The 15355-nt window shown below is 45.7% G+C and overlaps 1 protein-coding gene across 1 annotated transcript in view; it reads right to left on the bottom strand.

Annotated features, from left to right (window-relative positions):
* Positions 1 to 531: 531 nt before the first annotated feature.
* Positions 532 to 15355, bottom strand: part of PDE3A (phosphodiesterase 3A) — a 240774-nt gene continuing 225950 nt past the window's right edge. Inside the window, exon 16 of the mRNA XM_038759416.1 lies at positions 532 to 8430. Coding sequence (XP_038615344.1) covers positions 8180 to 8430 — 251 coding nt within the window. The 3' untranslated portion in view covers positions 532 to 8179. The remainder of the gene's footprint in view (positions 8431 to 15355) is intronic.

Here is a 15355-nt window from a genome sequence, read left to right as displayed (position 1 = left end):
ATGTTTGTACATATTTATTACTCTATTTATTTGTTTATTTATTTTACTTGTACATATCTATTCTATTTATTTTATTTTCTTAGTATGTTTGGTTTTGTTCTCTGTCTCCCCCTTTTAGACTGTGAGTGCACTGTTGGGTAGGGACTCTCTAAATGTTGCCAATTTGTACTTCCCAAGCACTTAGTACAGTGCTCTGCACATAGTAAGCGCTCAATAAATACGATTGATGATGATGATGATTCATTCATTCAGTCGTATTTATTGAGCACTTACTGTGTGCAGAGCACTGTACTAAGTGCTTGGGAAGTACAAGTTGGCAACATATAGAGATGGTGATTTGCTTGTATCCACACAAGCACTTAGTACAGTACCTGGCACATAGTAAGTGCTTAAATAACACAATTATTTTTATTATTTGTATCATTATTCAGGGCCTGAGAAAACCCATCCTCCTCTCCCTGGCTCATTTTTCTGGTTTAACCAAAGTATAACAAACGCAGAGTTGAAATAATGACTCTATGAGACAGGATACCACAGAATTCTATTTATGTTGTACAGTTGTCTTCACATTGCAACATCCACATTATTCATTTGTGACCAATAATTCTAGTAATTTTGAATATATATTTACTATATTATACATATTACCAAGAGGCACTTCCAGTAATTCTGGCCAAAGGGAGCTTCAGTATAGTGTCTAAGTTACAAAACAGTAAAAATAAATAATGTTTCTCTAAAAGATTTTTTTTCTGTACAGAATCTATTTTGTACAAAACATTTATCGGCCATTAACTAAATCACTTAACAAATACTTGTGAAGGGAATATATTAAGTATTGCTACATGTATTAAGTGCAAGATACTAGTGAAAGGAAAAGGTTTATTCCATCCGTGAGAGATCATCACCTAAAGAATACAAGGCATTGTTCGTGGAGTGCTTTGCTAGGTGGAACCGTTTGTTACCCTACTGACAATACATCAATATAAATTAATGTACATGCTAGGGAGTGAGAACAATCCTGTGTTAAAAACTGGCAAGTACAGACCTGAAAATATGGCACTTTCTGCATTGCCACTTTGGTTGGCAGTTTCTTTGAATTTAAATATTGCTTTTCAGGGGCTCCAAGCCGAACGCCCACATTGCAACCTCTTGCCCGAGCTTCCAGCGCCACAGAGCCCAAGGGAGACCTCCGTTCCCCAGCACCGAGCACCGACTCTTACTTTGCCAGACCAGAGAGCGGCTCCCATCCCAGTCCTCCGAGAACCTCCCGGCATCGTTAGCCTTTATGGCCTGGTTCCCAGAAGACCGGAGAAGAGGAAGAGCGGGAAGGAACACTCCTGGGAGCCATCGTGTGACTCCACACCTCTCTTCTACCCCTTTCCCCTGAGCCTTTCCAGTGACCGACAAGCACCAGATCTCACTTGGGGAGGAAAATGACGAGGGATTCTACAAAAGAACTATCTGACCGAGGGCCCAATTGCTATCGGTTTCCAGTGCTTAGCATAGCAAAGATGATTTCTCTTGGTGCCCAAGGAGAAGCGCCATTCCCAAATGAAAACCAACTGCCACCCATTCGTCAGTCAAGGCAACAGGCAAGCAAAGATAAGCTACAGTGTAAATCACATTCCCCCATGCAAATGCTGTACATTGGTTATAAAAATCAGTCTTAGGATTCAGTAAGTAATGATCACCAAATATATACTGGCAAAGTCAAACCCCTGGCACCCCGGCCCCAGCTAAAAGAAGAGCAGTCCTAAAAGGGGCTCGGATTCTTCGAAGAGAACTGCTTTGCAGTCCCGGGGTTACTGCTTGTAAATAACTCCAAGGAAATCCTGCAGCAGGGGAGGGGGAGACCCTCCCTCTCCTGACCCATTAGATCTTCACCTGGTGGAGTCACAGACGGTTCCATGTTTTCACATTCAAGAGATGGGTTACAAAGTTGATGTGGGACGAGCGAAATGGCGTGCTTGGAGAGATTTCCTGCTTCAAAGAAAAATGGAGGCTTCTCATTCAGGAACTGTGGGGCAATGATCTCCGTAGTCCAGGAAGACCCAATTCTATACGTGGGACTCTTCAACCCCTTGTGCACCAGAGGAATATTGAACAGACTGGTTTGGTCTTTGGTCTGGGGGAGAGGCTGAGGAGGCCCTGAGGAGGCTCGCCTGATTGTCTGGGCCTGACACCCTTCATTCCCAGCCCCTGCATTCCTCACATCTTCTCTCCCCTTCTCAGCCCTCAAAGTGCTTCTTTTACTCTTCAGTCCACTGCTTACCCTCACGATGGCGTAAAATTATTTTTGTCCTTACTGTCACCTTGTGAGGGATTTCTGCTCACTAGGTTTTAGCCTGATTGGGACGGCATTCCTGAAAATATGACTCCATTAAAACAGTACAGCATTTCTCTTTTAAAAAGCCAGTGGGTTAGAACTATGTAAAAAGGATTTTGCCACAGGTCACTTCAATTTCCCCAAAAAACAGTTTTGACCAGAGCAACCAACTGACATCTGATGGCCAAAGGGGTACGGTGGAGGGCAGAAACCTGTGGTGTGTCTGCCTTGAGGTTTGTTTTGGACTGTGATGGCCTCTTAACTGGGGAAACCTGGGACATGGTTCCAATACGATAAGGAAGAAAGGGTCAGGGGTGGTGGGGGGTAGGGCTTAGAAGAGCAGGGGTAGATAGAAATTGGGTGCGTTCTCTAATTTTCTATTCCTTAGTGGGCACCTCCAACACCACATGATAAATTGGGAGGGTTCACTTCTCTGAGTTGAGAAGATTGGTCTACCCACTTTAAGGTCAGAAATCTCCATTCTCACAAAGACCACTACACACGACAGTATTTTTAAAATGGCAGGACCAGGATATGGATTATTTCAATTTAATTTCCTGTTCTATTGCTGGACAGTGGACTTTGTTTTTCTTCTCCCCAGTCCACCCAGGTGAAGAGACAATTCTCCTCGATCCAAGTTCCTTTGGGAATACACAAAATAGATATATAAAGATGTAGCTCCAAATATTTACCAGGCCCACCTTACTATTTTTCTTTTTCCTGAGGTAGGTAGGATCTTGGCAAAACACAAAACACAGTCTCCTCCCTCCAACGTTCCAATTCTCTTTTGGATTTCTCCATGCTCTGTGTAATGGTTTCCGTGATTTCAAGAGATGAGGCGTTTCAACTGAGGAGGATGTTGGGAACCAACCTAGATCAGTTCTAGAAAGACAAGTCCTACTGACAGATGGCCTGTCCCACAGCAGTAGGGATCTTCTGAACAGCTCCACATTGTTTGTGCTTAGATCTGAACCATTTGGCCGATGGCTTACAATTTTAGATGAAAATGGAAAGTGGACAGAGGAGCAAACATCGCCAGCACCTGTGGAATGCCACCATTACCTAGTTTTCCTCTCTCAGTATTGTATCCAGGGGAGGGCTCTGAGGTAGGCAGCTTCCGATCGTCCTGCTCAGAGGAGGAGCTGGTCAGGTTCATGGTTAAAGAACCAGACGTATGCATGCAGCGAGGCTCTGGGAACCTTGTCCGGGGCATGTTCATCCTAGGAAAAAGAATCTCTCATGGGGACGGCATTTTCCACATCATTCTCGGTCATCCCTGACTGCCAGGCCTTCAAGCTAGTTCACCAGAGTTGGACGTCAATTGGGTTCAAGTACGATCACCGAACCAACAATCAGAGTTGAACATTAAGCTGACGGTCCCAGATTTGCGCCACTCTTTGTAGACCCTTGGTTTCCCTTAATGCATCTCAAGCCAAAGTAGCCCCTGGCTGAGCATTCCATGACTGTTTCACTGCTGACATACTTCTAGAACCAAGGAAAAGAGTTCACCCCAGGTGGTCGAGGCTGCCTTGGCAGTATATGTGTTATTGCTGCCAAAGGACAACTGGATAAGGTCCCTGGACAAAGATACCTTCAAAACCGAACCCCTCCTGCATTGGGGGCCACAACGGTCATCGGCACAGATTCTAACTGATGCATGGTCCCCGATGCTTACCTTAACAACTCCTTTCTGGTTCCAAAGGTTCCCATGGTGAATAGAAAGAGTTCTCAAAGCGACAGAAAAGGAACCAGAAATCAGATTTTTGCTAGAATAGTTTCTTCCCTCAAAGCCCCGTATCGCTGGGAGCAATTACTTGAAAGTGGGCAATGTCTCCCATATTGTTTTCAACTCTCTGCCTGGTTAAGAAAAATAATGGAGGATGAATGATAGCCAGACCAAAGACCCTCCTCAGAACCGTCTGCCCAACGGTTGCCTGGGGGGAAGGCAGACCTGGAGAAAGAAAAACTGGGAATTAGAACAGATTCAGTCTAATGGCCATATGACAATTCAGGGATCTGTTGGGAGCAGAAGCTGAAGTGTTTGAGTAAAAAACCGGCTGGTTACAGAAGTATTCTTTCCGGGTAAGCGATTGTCTCAGATTAAAGGTTTGATTTTCGAAGGTTACGTTCCTGTCTTCATAACTTCATTACTTAAGTTTTATTTTCTTTTTTCATTCATCTCCAGATCAGCAGATCAGAGTCCACCTCCCTCTGCACAGCTCTTAACTTCAAAGGGAATTCTGAGGCCGAGAAGGAGGTTGGAAGCCTGGAATGGGAAGAGTGGGAAACAATAGGATTTTAAATCAACATCTGCCGCTACCATATTGGAAGATGAATGTTGCTGATGTAGTGGGTTGAGACGTTATGATTGATTGTCTCTGGGAGATGGGTTGGGGAAACTGATCTTGAGGTAAGGAAACAGTACCTGAGGACTGTATTTCCGAGGGTTTTTCTTAACTGGTTTAAGAGCCTCCTTCCTCTTCCCACCAAGACTGACAGATTCTGGCTTTAGCTACTGGCTTTCTCCTCTCCTTCTGGGATAGGCACTGTCATCGTTAATTGGGACCAAAAAAAACTACTACTGAAAGTTCAAACACCACTCGAGGAGGTGGGGGAGTCTCGTTACTGGCTGATGGTGGAAACCAACAGGTTTCACTGTGGCCCATCCCTTGGGTGATGATCGGAAGTGGTGGGGTCTGCGTGGCAGGGGCCATGGGCCACTTGATATTCAGAACCCAGGTTCAGTGTTAACAGGCAAAACCCATTCTCATCGTCACCTGCCTTGGTTTCCAGAACGTCCTTTTACCAGAGCCGGGCGGGCATGCCTTCATTTCCAAAACCTGCGTTTGTCTCATGGAACCCAAGGACTATACTTGAATGAAGAGCAAAGGACAGTCTCCGGAGGGCCAGAGGAGGCAACTGGAAACAGGTGCGTCGATAATGCTCGGTGACATCGACTAATAAAAGGGTGAAGAGAGTCTTTTTTCGCCAGCAAATCCCTGGGCCTGCTGGAACTCTGCCCTCGATGCGCACGTCTGTCTTCTGGCTGTGCCATCTCTGAGATAGCAGCTCTTCTCCTCCAGGGAATCTTTCTTTCCGTGTCTCTGAAATCTCGCCACACCGTGAGGGAGCTGGGGGAATGCAGAATTTAGATCGACTGGGCTCCAGGGGCCATCACTCCTAGTCTGGGTTTGAAGCCAGTTGGGGGAAAGTCAGGGGTAGAAAGGGGGTGCCTCTCTTCAGTGGATTCCCCGGGGGCCTCACACCTCAAGCGAGGCCTTCTGGTCCATGTAGGGGGAAAGGAACTGCTGCCTTCCAGCAGCGACTCCTCCCCTTCCCCATCTGGCACGGCTCCTTTGCTGCTCCCCACTCCTACCCCCTCCCCAAACTCCCTCAGTCTCCACCACGTGGGGAAATCTGCCCATGATGGCCATGTTTTATGTATCCAGTCCAGGAAACGGTCAGAGGTGGGAGCGCCTGTCTGCTCCTCAAAACCTGCATCAGGGGAAGAACGATTCAAGCTCCTGGGATAAAAGGAATGGAAAACAGTGGGATCTGTGTAAATGTGAAGTGCCAGGTGTCTGGAAGAAATCCAAAACTGTCAGAACTCAAACCACTAAGAGCTGTTCTTGAAAGACATTCTGGTTATTCAGACACCTTCTTCTCTCCCCATTTGCTAGGAAGGCAGGCGTGAAACCAATATGTCCCTCTACATACCGACTTCTGCATCATGAATCTTCTCAGTGTAGAGGTCAGCTTGGGAATCCAAGCAGAAAGCTCCTTTTGCAGGAAGCTAAATAGCTGTGAAACAATCTTCTTGACAAAAACCAAGGGGATGAGGGCAAGTTAGCGATACCAAACCCAAAGGGCACCATCTCATTATTCAGAGGAAGTTCAGCAGGTCCGCATGTTACGACATGGGGGTAATATGCTAAAACAGTGGGAAAGAGAACGATAAAAATTACATTTCGAAGAGCTGCAACTGTCTTCCTACCTGACAAAATTTAATCCAAATCCCCTTCACAGACAGAAACTCCTGGGAAATCCTGTCCATATTCTGCTAAAACACCTGGCCCATCAGTCCAAAAAAACTCCTCTGGGTCAACGCACCAATTCCTCACCCCTGAAATGGAGTATGTAGATTTAGTAGCTGCCCCCGAAATTTCGGCAAGACGCTCGCCACTTTATTATCCAAGCTTGGAGATGGCTATGATATATAAGAATAGTGATCACAAAAGAATAACTCTACAACAGACACGTCCCTTCTTCATAGCCTCTCTGTACCTTCTCTAGAACAGAGTTGACTATCTACGGGAACCGATAAAACATTTCTGCATATTTACAAGGTGATGAATCCCTGTCAAATATCATATTGTGAAATCAAACGTGGAAAGCGAGGATCAACTTTTTAAATAGGGGTTTGGCTCACAGAAGAAACACACGTGGGATGAAAGAGTCTCTCCAGCCGAGGCATGGGGTCCACGCCAAAGCGGTCAAGTCATGACTACACCCCGGCTCCTCAGTGGTGGTGGTGGCAGGGTGGGAGTTGCCGGCCAGTTTGCCGCTCACCTGGCTCCTCTCGGGGCCGAGTGTCTCTGAGGGGTGGCTGTCTTCTGAACCCCAGCCCGGGCTCACAAGTCCCCGAGCCAGGAGGCCTCTGCTCCAAAGACCCTGGGAAATCAGGTCCTGACAACTCCCTTCTGTGGCCCGATGTTGAAAACTGAGAAAATGGCCTCCTTGGTGAAGGGCGCGGAGAGGGCACAGCTGGGAGGGGCTGAATGGTGTGAAATCTGGCCCCAGGACTCTCGCCTCTGAGGCCGTTTCCAGCCATCCTCCTGGTCAGAGGCCCAGACGGGGCCGGCCTCCTCCTTAGAAAAATGAGGAAGCTGTTCCTCAAACCTACAGGTCAGGTATGCATGCCCCGGCACCTGACGAGTGGGGGGAAGGGGCCAGTATTCCCAGGGTTTTTTGTGGTTGATGGGAGAAAGTGCCCTCCCAGAGGTGCTGTCTCAGTAGTGCTCATTGCCAGGCCTCTGTTGGGAGTAGGCTGGTTCGCCGACTCGGGGGAGAAGTTCCCCGTAGTTGGAAAGACGGAGCTCCGACAGAAGGACTCGAGCCGCCGTGGCTGGGGCAACATCCTTTCGATCTGTCCTTCGATTTGTCCACTTGAAATGAGTCATGTGCTACAGTGCTGTGCTAGGTTAATACATATTCCAACTCCACTGATCTAGCCACATACAAATACCCGCCCACACGCACACAGCACACCCCATCATTCACCCCCCGCCCACACTCACATCCATGCAAACACAAATCATTGGCAGGATGCACGAGGATTCCGATCGACCTTGCAAATTTCATCCTTCGGTAGGGAGGGCAAAGGCAACTTAGTTGTGGTACCTGACAGTTAACTGTGAACTAGACCGTCCGCTCAACTTCCTTGTACGACAGCGATAGTTATCTGCCTTTATAGGTATATCAAAGAAATACGCGGTGACAAACCCCACGTTTGTGTGTGTGTGTGTGTGCGCGCACAAGCATGTGGGTGTGAGTGCTGTGCATGGGGAAGGGGTAGGAAGTGATCCTAGACCCCCCACCCACAGGCACGCAAATATCCAGATTCGTCTCTCCTTTGAAAAGTCCCTAGAAGCCAGTGTTGAAACGATGTATCTCACTGTCAAAAATAAGAATAATAATAATAACAAAATGAAGGAAAAAGAGGCAGGTGGAACAGCGGCAGGTGCAATGATCCCGTATTTCTACAGTGTCGTGTCTAGATTTTGTGCTGGCTTGTAGGGCGGTCCGGGGGTGAGTCCATCCAGCCCGGGGCCTACTCCCGCTCTGGGCCAGTGGTCACTGGGCCGGCTGGGCAGTGGAGCTCTCCTCTGCCTGCCCTTTCCCTCTGTCTTCATCCTCCTCCGTGATGGCTTGGATGGCTTCTGCCGGCTGGGCCGGGCCCGGGGCGTCTGGTCCGCCCTTGCCCCGGCCCCCGGCCCCGCTCAGGCGTTGCTCTCTCTCGATCTCCTGCTTCCACATCTTATGGTTCTGCAGCAGGTGCTGCGTGATCTGGCAGTGAATTTTCCTCCTCTGGAACTTCGGCTTTCCTGAAAAACACCACCGGCCGATCAATCTATCCATCGGTACTGTAAGAGGATTTGCTAGGCCCCTCTAGACTGAGTCACTGTGGTTAATAATAATAATAATGATGGTCTTTGTTAAGTGATTACTCTGTGCCAAGCACTGTTCTAAGCACTGGGGTAGATACAAGGTAGTCAGGTTGTCCCATATGGGGCTCACAGTCTTAATCAGAGAAGCAGTGTGGCTTAGTGGAAAGAGGATGGGATTAGGAGTCAGAGGTCATGAGTTCTAATTCTGGCTCTGCCACTTGTTAGCTGAGTGACTTTGGGCAGGTCACTTCACTTCTCTGTACCTCAGTTATCTTCTCTGCAAAATGGGGATTAAGACTGTGAGCCCCACGTGGGACAACCTGGTCACCCTGTATCCCCCCAGCGTGTAGAACAATGTTTTGTACATAGTAAGCACTTAACAAATACCATCATTATTGTTATTATTATTATCCCAGGGCTTGGCACATAGTAAGCGCTTAACAAGTACCATTATTATTATTATTATTATTATTATTATTATCATTAATCCCCATTTTACAGATGAGTTAAGTGGCTTGCCCAAGGTCACAGACAAGTGGTAAATGTGTCTTTTCATTGTTATACTGTACCCTCCCAAGCACTTAGTACATTTGCTCTGTGCACAGTAAGCACTCAGTAAATACAACTGAATGAACTGAATGGATTTTTGAGGCTAGCTTGCTCAACATCAGCTCTAAGTTGGCGATGAATAGTGTGTGTGTGTGTCTACACTGTAAGCTCTTTGAGGGCAGGGAAAGTACCTGTGTATTGGTATATCGTACTCTTCCAAGTTCTTAGTACAGTGCTCTGCACACAGAAAGTGCTCAAGAAATATGACTGACTGACTGGCAGACTTTGTGTGTGTGAGTATACTCATAGATGTCCTTTTGATTTGGAAGAACTTGCTATTAATGGTGAAATTCACCTAATTCATTCAGCACTGTACTAAGCTCTTGGGAGAATGCAATATATCAATAAACAGACACATTCGCTGCTCACAATGAGCTTACAGTCTAGAGGGGGAGACAGACATGAGTGTAAATAATAAGTGAACAAATGAATAACTTACAGATATGTACACACGTGCTGTGTGTGGTTTAAAAGGCTAACGCACAAGTATGTATGTGGTTTAATAAAAGGCCAAAATGTGACCAATGAGTCCCTGAATCAGGAGATGTGGAAAAAAGTTGCTCCTCGTAATATTGTTATAAGTAACCAATGGTATTTACTGAGCACTTACTGGGTGCAGAGCACTGTACTAAACATTTGGGAGAGTACAATACAACAGAGTTATTGGACATGTTTCCTCTCCTGCCCACAGCAAGCTCATTCATTCATTCATTCATTCTATTGTATTTATTGAGCGCTTACTGTGTGCAGAGCACTGTACTAAGCACTTGGGAAGTACAAATCGGCAACATATAGAGACGGTCCCTACCCAACAATGGGCTCACAGTTTAGAAGGGGAAGACAGACAACAAAACAAAATGTATAGACAGGTGATATATTTTCTCCTTAGGTGGAGGAAAGTATAAAACCTGCTTGATTATTTGCCTGGATTACTTAGTAGGGCTTTTTATTTGTAAGAGCCACGAGGTAATTTTGCTAAATCTAGAATTTCTCATAAATAGAAAACTTAGGATGACCCACATAGAGCCAAACAACCACTGAATTAAATGATTAAAAGTTTTGGTCATGCTCTGGGCATCTTTATGTGTCACCTGTAATATTACCTAGCACTCTAGCCAAAATTTTATATGAATTACGTTCACATAGTTTAAAATTAATTTCTCTCAGCTTGGAATCTACAGGATAGTGTAAATGTGAGTGTGTGTGTATGTGTGTGCGCGTGCACACGCACTCACGCACAATTTTTTAACCTCTTCAGGAATAATGCAGAAACTGACAGAAGGATTCACATTTTCTCATGTAATTCATCTTACTTACAGTTAATCTTCAGTTGTATTTATTGAGCACTTACTGTGTGCAGAGCACTATACTAAGCACTTGGGAGAGTAATAATAATAAAAGTAATAATGATGGTATTTGCTAAGCGCTTACTATGTGCAAGGCACTGTTCTAAGCGCTGGGGGGATACAAGGTGATCAGGTTGTCCCACGTGGGGCTCACGATCTTAATCCCCATTTTACAGATGAGGTAGCTGAGGCACATGGAAGTGAAGTGACTTACCCAAAGTCACACAGCCGGTAAGTGGCGGAGCTGGAATTAGAACCCATGACCTCTGATTCCCAAGCCTATGCTCTTTCCACTGAGCCATGCTGTTTCTCGTAACAGAGTTGGTAGGCATGCTTCCTGCCCACAATAATGTTACAGTCAATCATATTTATTGAGCACTTACTGTGTGCAGAGCACTGTACTAAATGCTTGGGAACGTACAATATAACAGTGTTGGCAGGCATGCTCCCCCACCAATTACGGGGCTTGGATAAGTTTTCGGACCAAAGAGATCCTTTGTTTGTCTGTAAAATCATGCCAAGCTCCAAAGGTACAGAAGTACACCCTTCCTTTGACCTAACCTCAAACCCTAGAGATATGGATAAAACACGGGCTTGAGAATCAGATGTTCATGATTTCTAATCCTGACTCTGCCATTTGTCTGACCTTGGGCAAATCACTTTACTTCTCTGGGCCTCAGTTACCTCCTCTGTAAAATGGGGATTGAGTCTGTGCACCCCACGTGGCACAGGGACTGTAACCAACCTGATCTTCTTGGATCCACCCCAGAGCTTAATACAGTGCCTACCATATAATAATAATAATAGTTATTATTATTATGGTATTTTTTAAGTGCTTACTTTATACCAGGCACTGTAGCACATAGTAGGCACTTAACAAATACTAAAATTATGATGATTATTACTCTCTCAAACTCTGTTTTCAATTCAAACCCCTCGAGAGCAGCAGTTTCCTTGTTCATAGACATATAGATTTTTTTGTTCGCTTCTTTGGTATTTGTTAAACACTATGTGCCAGGAACTGTACTAAGCTCCGGGGTAGATACAATCTAATAAGAATAGGAACTATGGTATTTGTCAAGCACTGACTTTGTGCCAGAAACTGTACTAAGCACTGGGGTGGATATAGGCAAGTCGGGTTGGACACAGTCCCTGTCATTCATTCATTCAATCGTATGTATTGAGCGCTTACTGTGTGCAGAGCACTGTACTAAGTGCTTGGGAAGTACAAGTCGGCAACATACAGAGATGGTCCCTACCCAACAATGGGCTCACAGTCTAGAAGGGGGAGACAGACAACAAAACAAAACATGTAGACAGGTGTCAAAGTCATCAGAACAAATAGAATTAAAGCTATAAGCACATCATTAATAAAACAGAGTAGTAAATGTGTACAAGTAAAATAGAGTAATAAATATGTACAAATATATACAAGTCCTGTGGGGAGGGGACGGAGGTAGGTCAGAGCAAAGGGGGGTGATGGGGAGAGGAGGAGGAGAGGGAAAAGGGGGCTCAGTTTGGAAGAGGTGGTCGGGTGTGGGGCTCACAATCTCAATCCCCATTTTACAGAGGAGGTAATTGACGCCCAGAGAAGTGAAGTGACTTGCCTAAGGTCTCACAGCAGACAACTGGTGGAGCCAGAATTAGAACCCTGGTCCTTCTGATTTACAGGTCCCTGCTCTATCTACTAGGCCATGCTGCTTCTCTATAGTTGTCTTTTGTATTGGAAGAATTCGCCATGCATGGTGAAGTTCACTCATAGGTTTTCTAGATTGTTCAATCATTCATTCATTCGTTCAATAGTATTTATTGAGTGCTTACAGTGTGCAACAGCATTGGACTAAGCGCTTGAGAAAGTACAATACAAATATAACCTTCTTATGGGAAGGGAACATGTCTGCCAATTCTAATAATAATACTAATGATGGTAATTGTTAAGCACTTACTATGTGTCAAGCATTGTTCTAAGTGCTGGGGTAGATGCAAGCTAATCAGGTTGGACACAGTCCCTGTCCCACAAGGGGCTTACAGTCTTCACCCCCACTTTCCAAATGAAGTAACTGAGGCCCAGAGAAGTGAAGTGACTTGCCCAAGGTCACACAGCAGGCTAAGTGGCAGAGTCGGCATTAGAACCCAGGTCCTTCTGACACCAAGGCCCATGCTCTAGCTACTGGGCCATGGGGTTCTCACTCAAGGACTTAGTACAGTGCTCTGCACATAGTAAGCACTCAATAAATACCATTAATTGATTGATTGATAGGTGTGAATGCAGCTGAAAAAAAGAAAGAGGGCCCCACCGTCCTGGTTCCATTGGCCATGAAAAATGGCTGTGGCTTAGTGTGTTGTTGCGTGGAACATGGGCAGTGCTTGGTGCTGTGTTCACTTCATAATAATAATGATAATTAAGGTATTTCTTAAGTGATTACTATGTACCAAGCACTGTTCTAAGCGCTGGGGTAGCATAAGGTTATCAGGTTGTCCCATGTGGGGCTCACAGTCTTAATCCCCAGTTTACAGATGAGGTAACTGAGGGCATAGAGAAGTGAAGTGACTTGCCCAAAGTCACACAGCTGATGAGTGGTGGAGTTGGAATCAATCAATCAATCAATCATATTTATTGAGCGCTTACTGTGTGCAGAGCACTGTACTAAGCACTTGGGAAGTACAAGTTGGCAACATATAGAGACAGTCCCGACCCAACAGTGGGCTCACAGTCTAGAAGGGGGAGACAGAGAACAAAACCAAACATATTAACAAAATAAAATAAATAGAATAGATATGTACAAGTAAAATAAGTAAATAAATAGAGTAATCAGGTTGGGATCAGAACCCACGACCTCTGACTCCCAAGCCCGAGCTCTCTCGACTAAACCATGCTGCTTCTCCACTTGCCTCCTCAACTCCTGTTCCTACCAAACCTTTGGTCCCAAATGAGTCTCTTGTTTCTTATCAGCAGTGTGCCAAATTAGTCTATGAGTTTTCAGGTAATAATATTAAAAATAATAATAATAATAACATTATTACAGAGAAGCAGCTTGGCTCAGTAGGAAAGAGCACGGGCTTTGGAGTCCGAGGTCATGCGTTCAAATCCCGGCTCCGCCAATTGTCAGCTGTGTGACTTTGGGCAAGTCCCTTAACTTCTCTGTGCCTCAGTTACCTCATCTGTAAAATGGGGATGAAGACTGTAAGCCCCACGAGGGACAACCTGATCGTCTTGTAACCTCCCCAGCACTTAGAACAGTGCTTTGAACATAGTAAGCGCTTAATAAATGCCATTATTATTATTATTATTATTAATAGTGCTTACTATGTGCCAAGTAATGTTCTAAGCACTGGGGTAGTTGCAAGTTAATCAGATTGGACCCAGTCCCTGTCTGACTCAGGGGTTCCAGGCTTCATCCCCATTTTACAACTGAGGCAACTGAAGCCCAGAGAAGTGAAATGACTTGCCCAAGTTCCCACAGCAGACAAGTGAAAGAGCTGAGATTTGAAGCCAGGAGCTCTGACACCCAGGCCTGTGCTGCATCCTCTAAACCACGCTGCTGGGATGCAGCACCGTATGAGATTAGTTTAAACCTTCCTCCACCCTCCGGGTTTCCTTGAAAACTTCAGCGATAAACCCTTCAAGAATTCAGGAACAAAATAACATTGAGAAATGCTTGTCCACACTCTGGTGGCTTGGATTAGTACACATCTATTCTATTTATTTTATTTTGTTAGTATGTTTGGTTTTGTTCTCTGTCTCCCCCTTTTAGACTGCGAGCCCACTGTTGGGTAGGGACTGTCTCTATATGTTGCTAACTTGTACTTCCCAAGCGCTTAGTACAGTGCTCTGCACACAGTAAGCGCTCAATAAATACGATTGCTTGATTGATACAAGGTGGCCTAAAGCATCCACCAGCAGCGGCGGTGCTTTGTTCAGAGGGGGACGATTTCAAACTGGGAACAAAGAACATCTCACAGCAATCCAGCTCTGGAACTCATTAGAAAGTGCTTAGTTCCCCCGCAAAGCTCTTTTACATCGGATTCTAATCCAAGCTTCCTCATCTGTCAACGCGTTAGAACGTCTCACGCCAAGCGGCTCCAGTTCTTCGAATCTCACTGTCTGCAGCTTAAAGTGGGATAGGGGCTTGAAACTCCACTTGGCTTCATATCCCGGGGTCTGTCTTAGTTAAGCAACATTTTACAAATTCTGAATGCCCCTTTGGGAAACTGCCCCCGGCAAAGGTCACCAGTCCTCCTTGCGAATTCAGCGACCTCTACTCCATCTTAGTCCTCCTCAACCCCTCAGCTCAGATAATCCCCTTCTCCTGGAAACATTATCCAATTTTGGCTTCACTGATGCTACCCTCTCCTGGTTCCCTTCCCACCTCTCTTGCTTCTCTTTCTCAGTTTCTTTCGGGGGCTCCTCCTAACTGTGGGGGTCCCTGCAGGCTCAGTTTTGGGTCCCCTTCTATTCTCCATCTACACCCACTCCTTTGAGACCTCATTTGCTCCCATGACTTCAGCTGCCGCCTCTATGTAGATGAGAAGCAGCGTGGCTCAGTGGAAAGAGCCCGGGCTTTGGAGTCAGAGGTCATGGGTTCAAATCCCGGCTCCACCAATTGCTAGCTGTGTGACTTTGGGCAAGTCACTTAACCTCTCTGTGCCTCAGTTACCTCATCCCTAAAAGGGGGATGAAGACTGTGAGCCCCCCACGGGACAACCTGATCACCTTGTACCTCCCCAGTGCTTAGAACAGTGCTTGGCACATAGTAAGCGCTTAACAAATGCCATTATTATTATTATTATTATTATTATTATTATTATCCCCAAATCTACAACTCCAGGCCTGATCTCTCTCCCTCTCTGCAGTCTCGCATTTCCTCCTGCATTCAGGACAGCTGACACCTTGGAAATCCTGCTGA

This window comes from Tachyglossus aculeatus, chromosome 2, assembly GCF_015852505.1.
Source record: "Tachyglossus aculeatus isolate mTacAcu1 chromosome 2, mTacAcu1.pri, whole genome shotgun sequence".
Taxonomy (NCBI): Eukaryota; Metazoa; Chordata; class Mammalia; order Monotremata; family Tachyglossidae; genus Tachyglossus; species Tachyglossus aculeatus.
The sequence above is the reverse complement of the archived record's forward strand: the minus strand, read 5'-3'. Positions and strand labels throughout refer to the sequence as shown.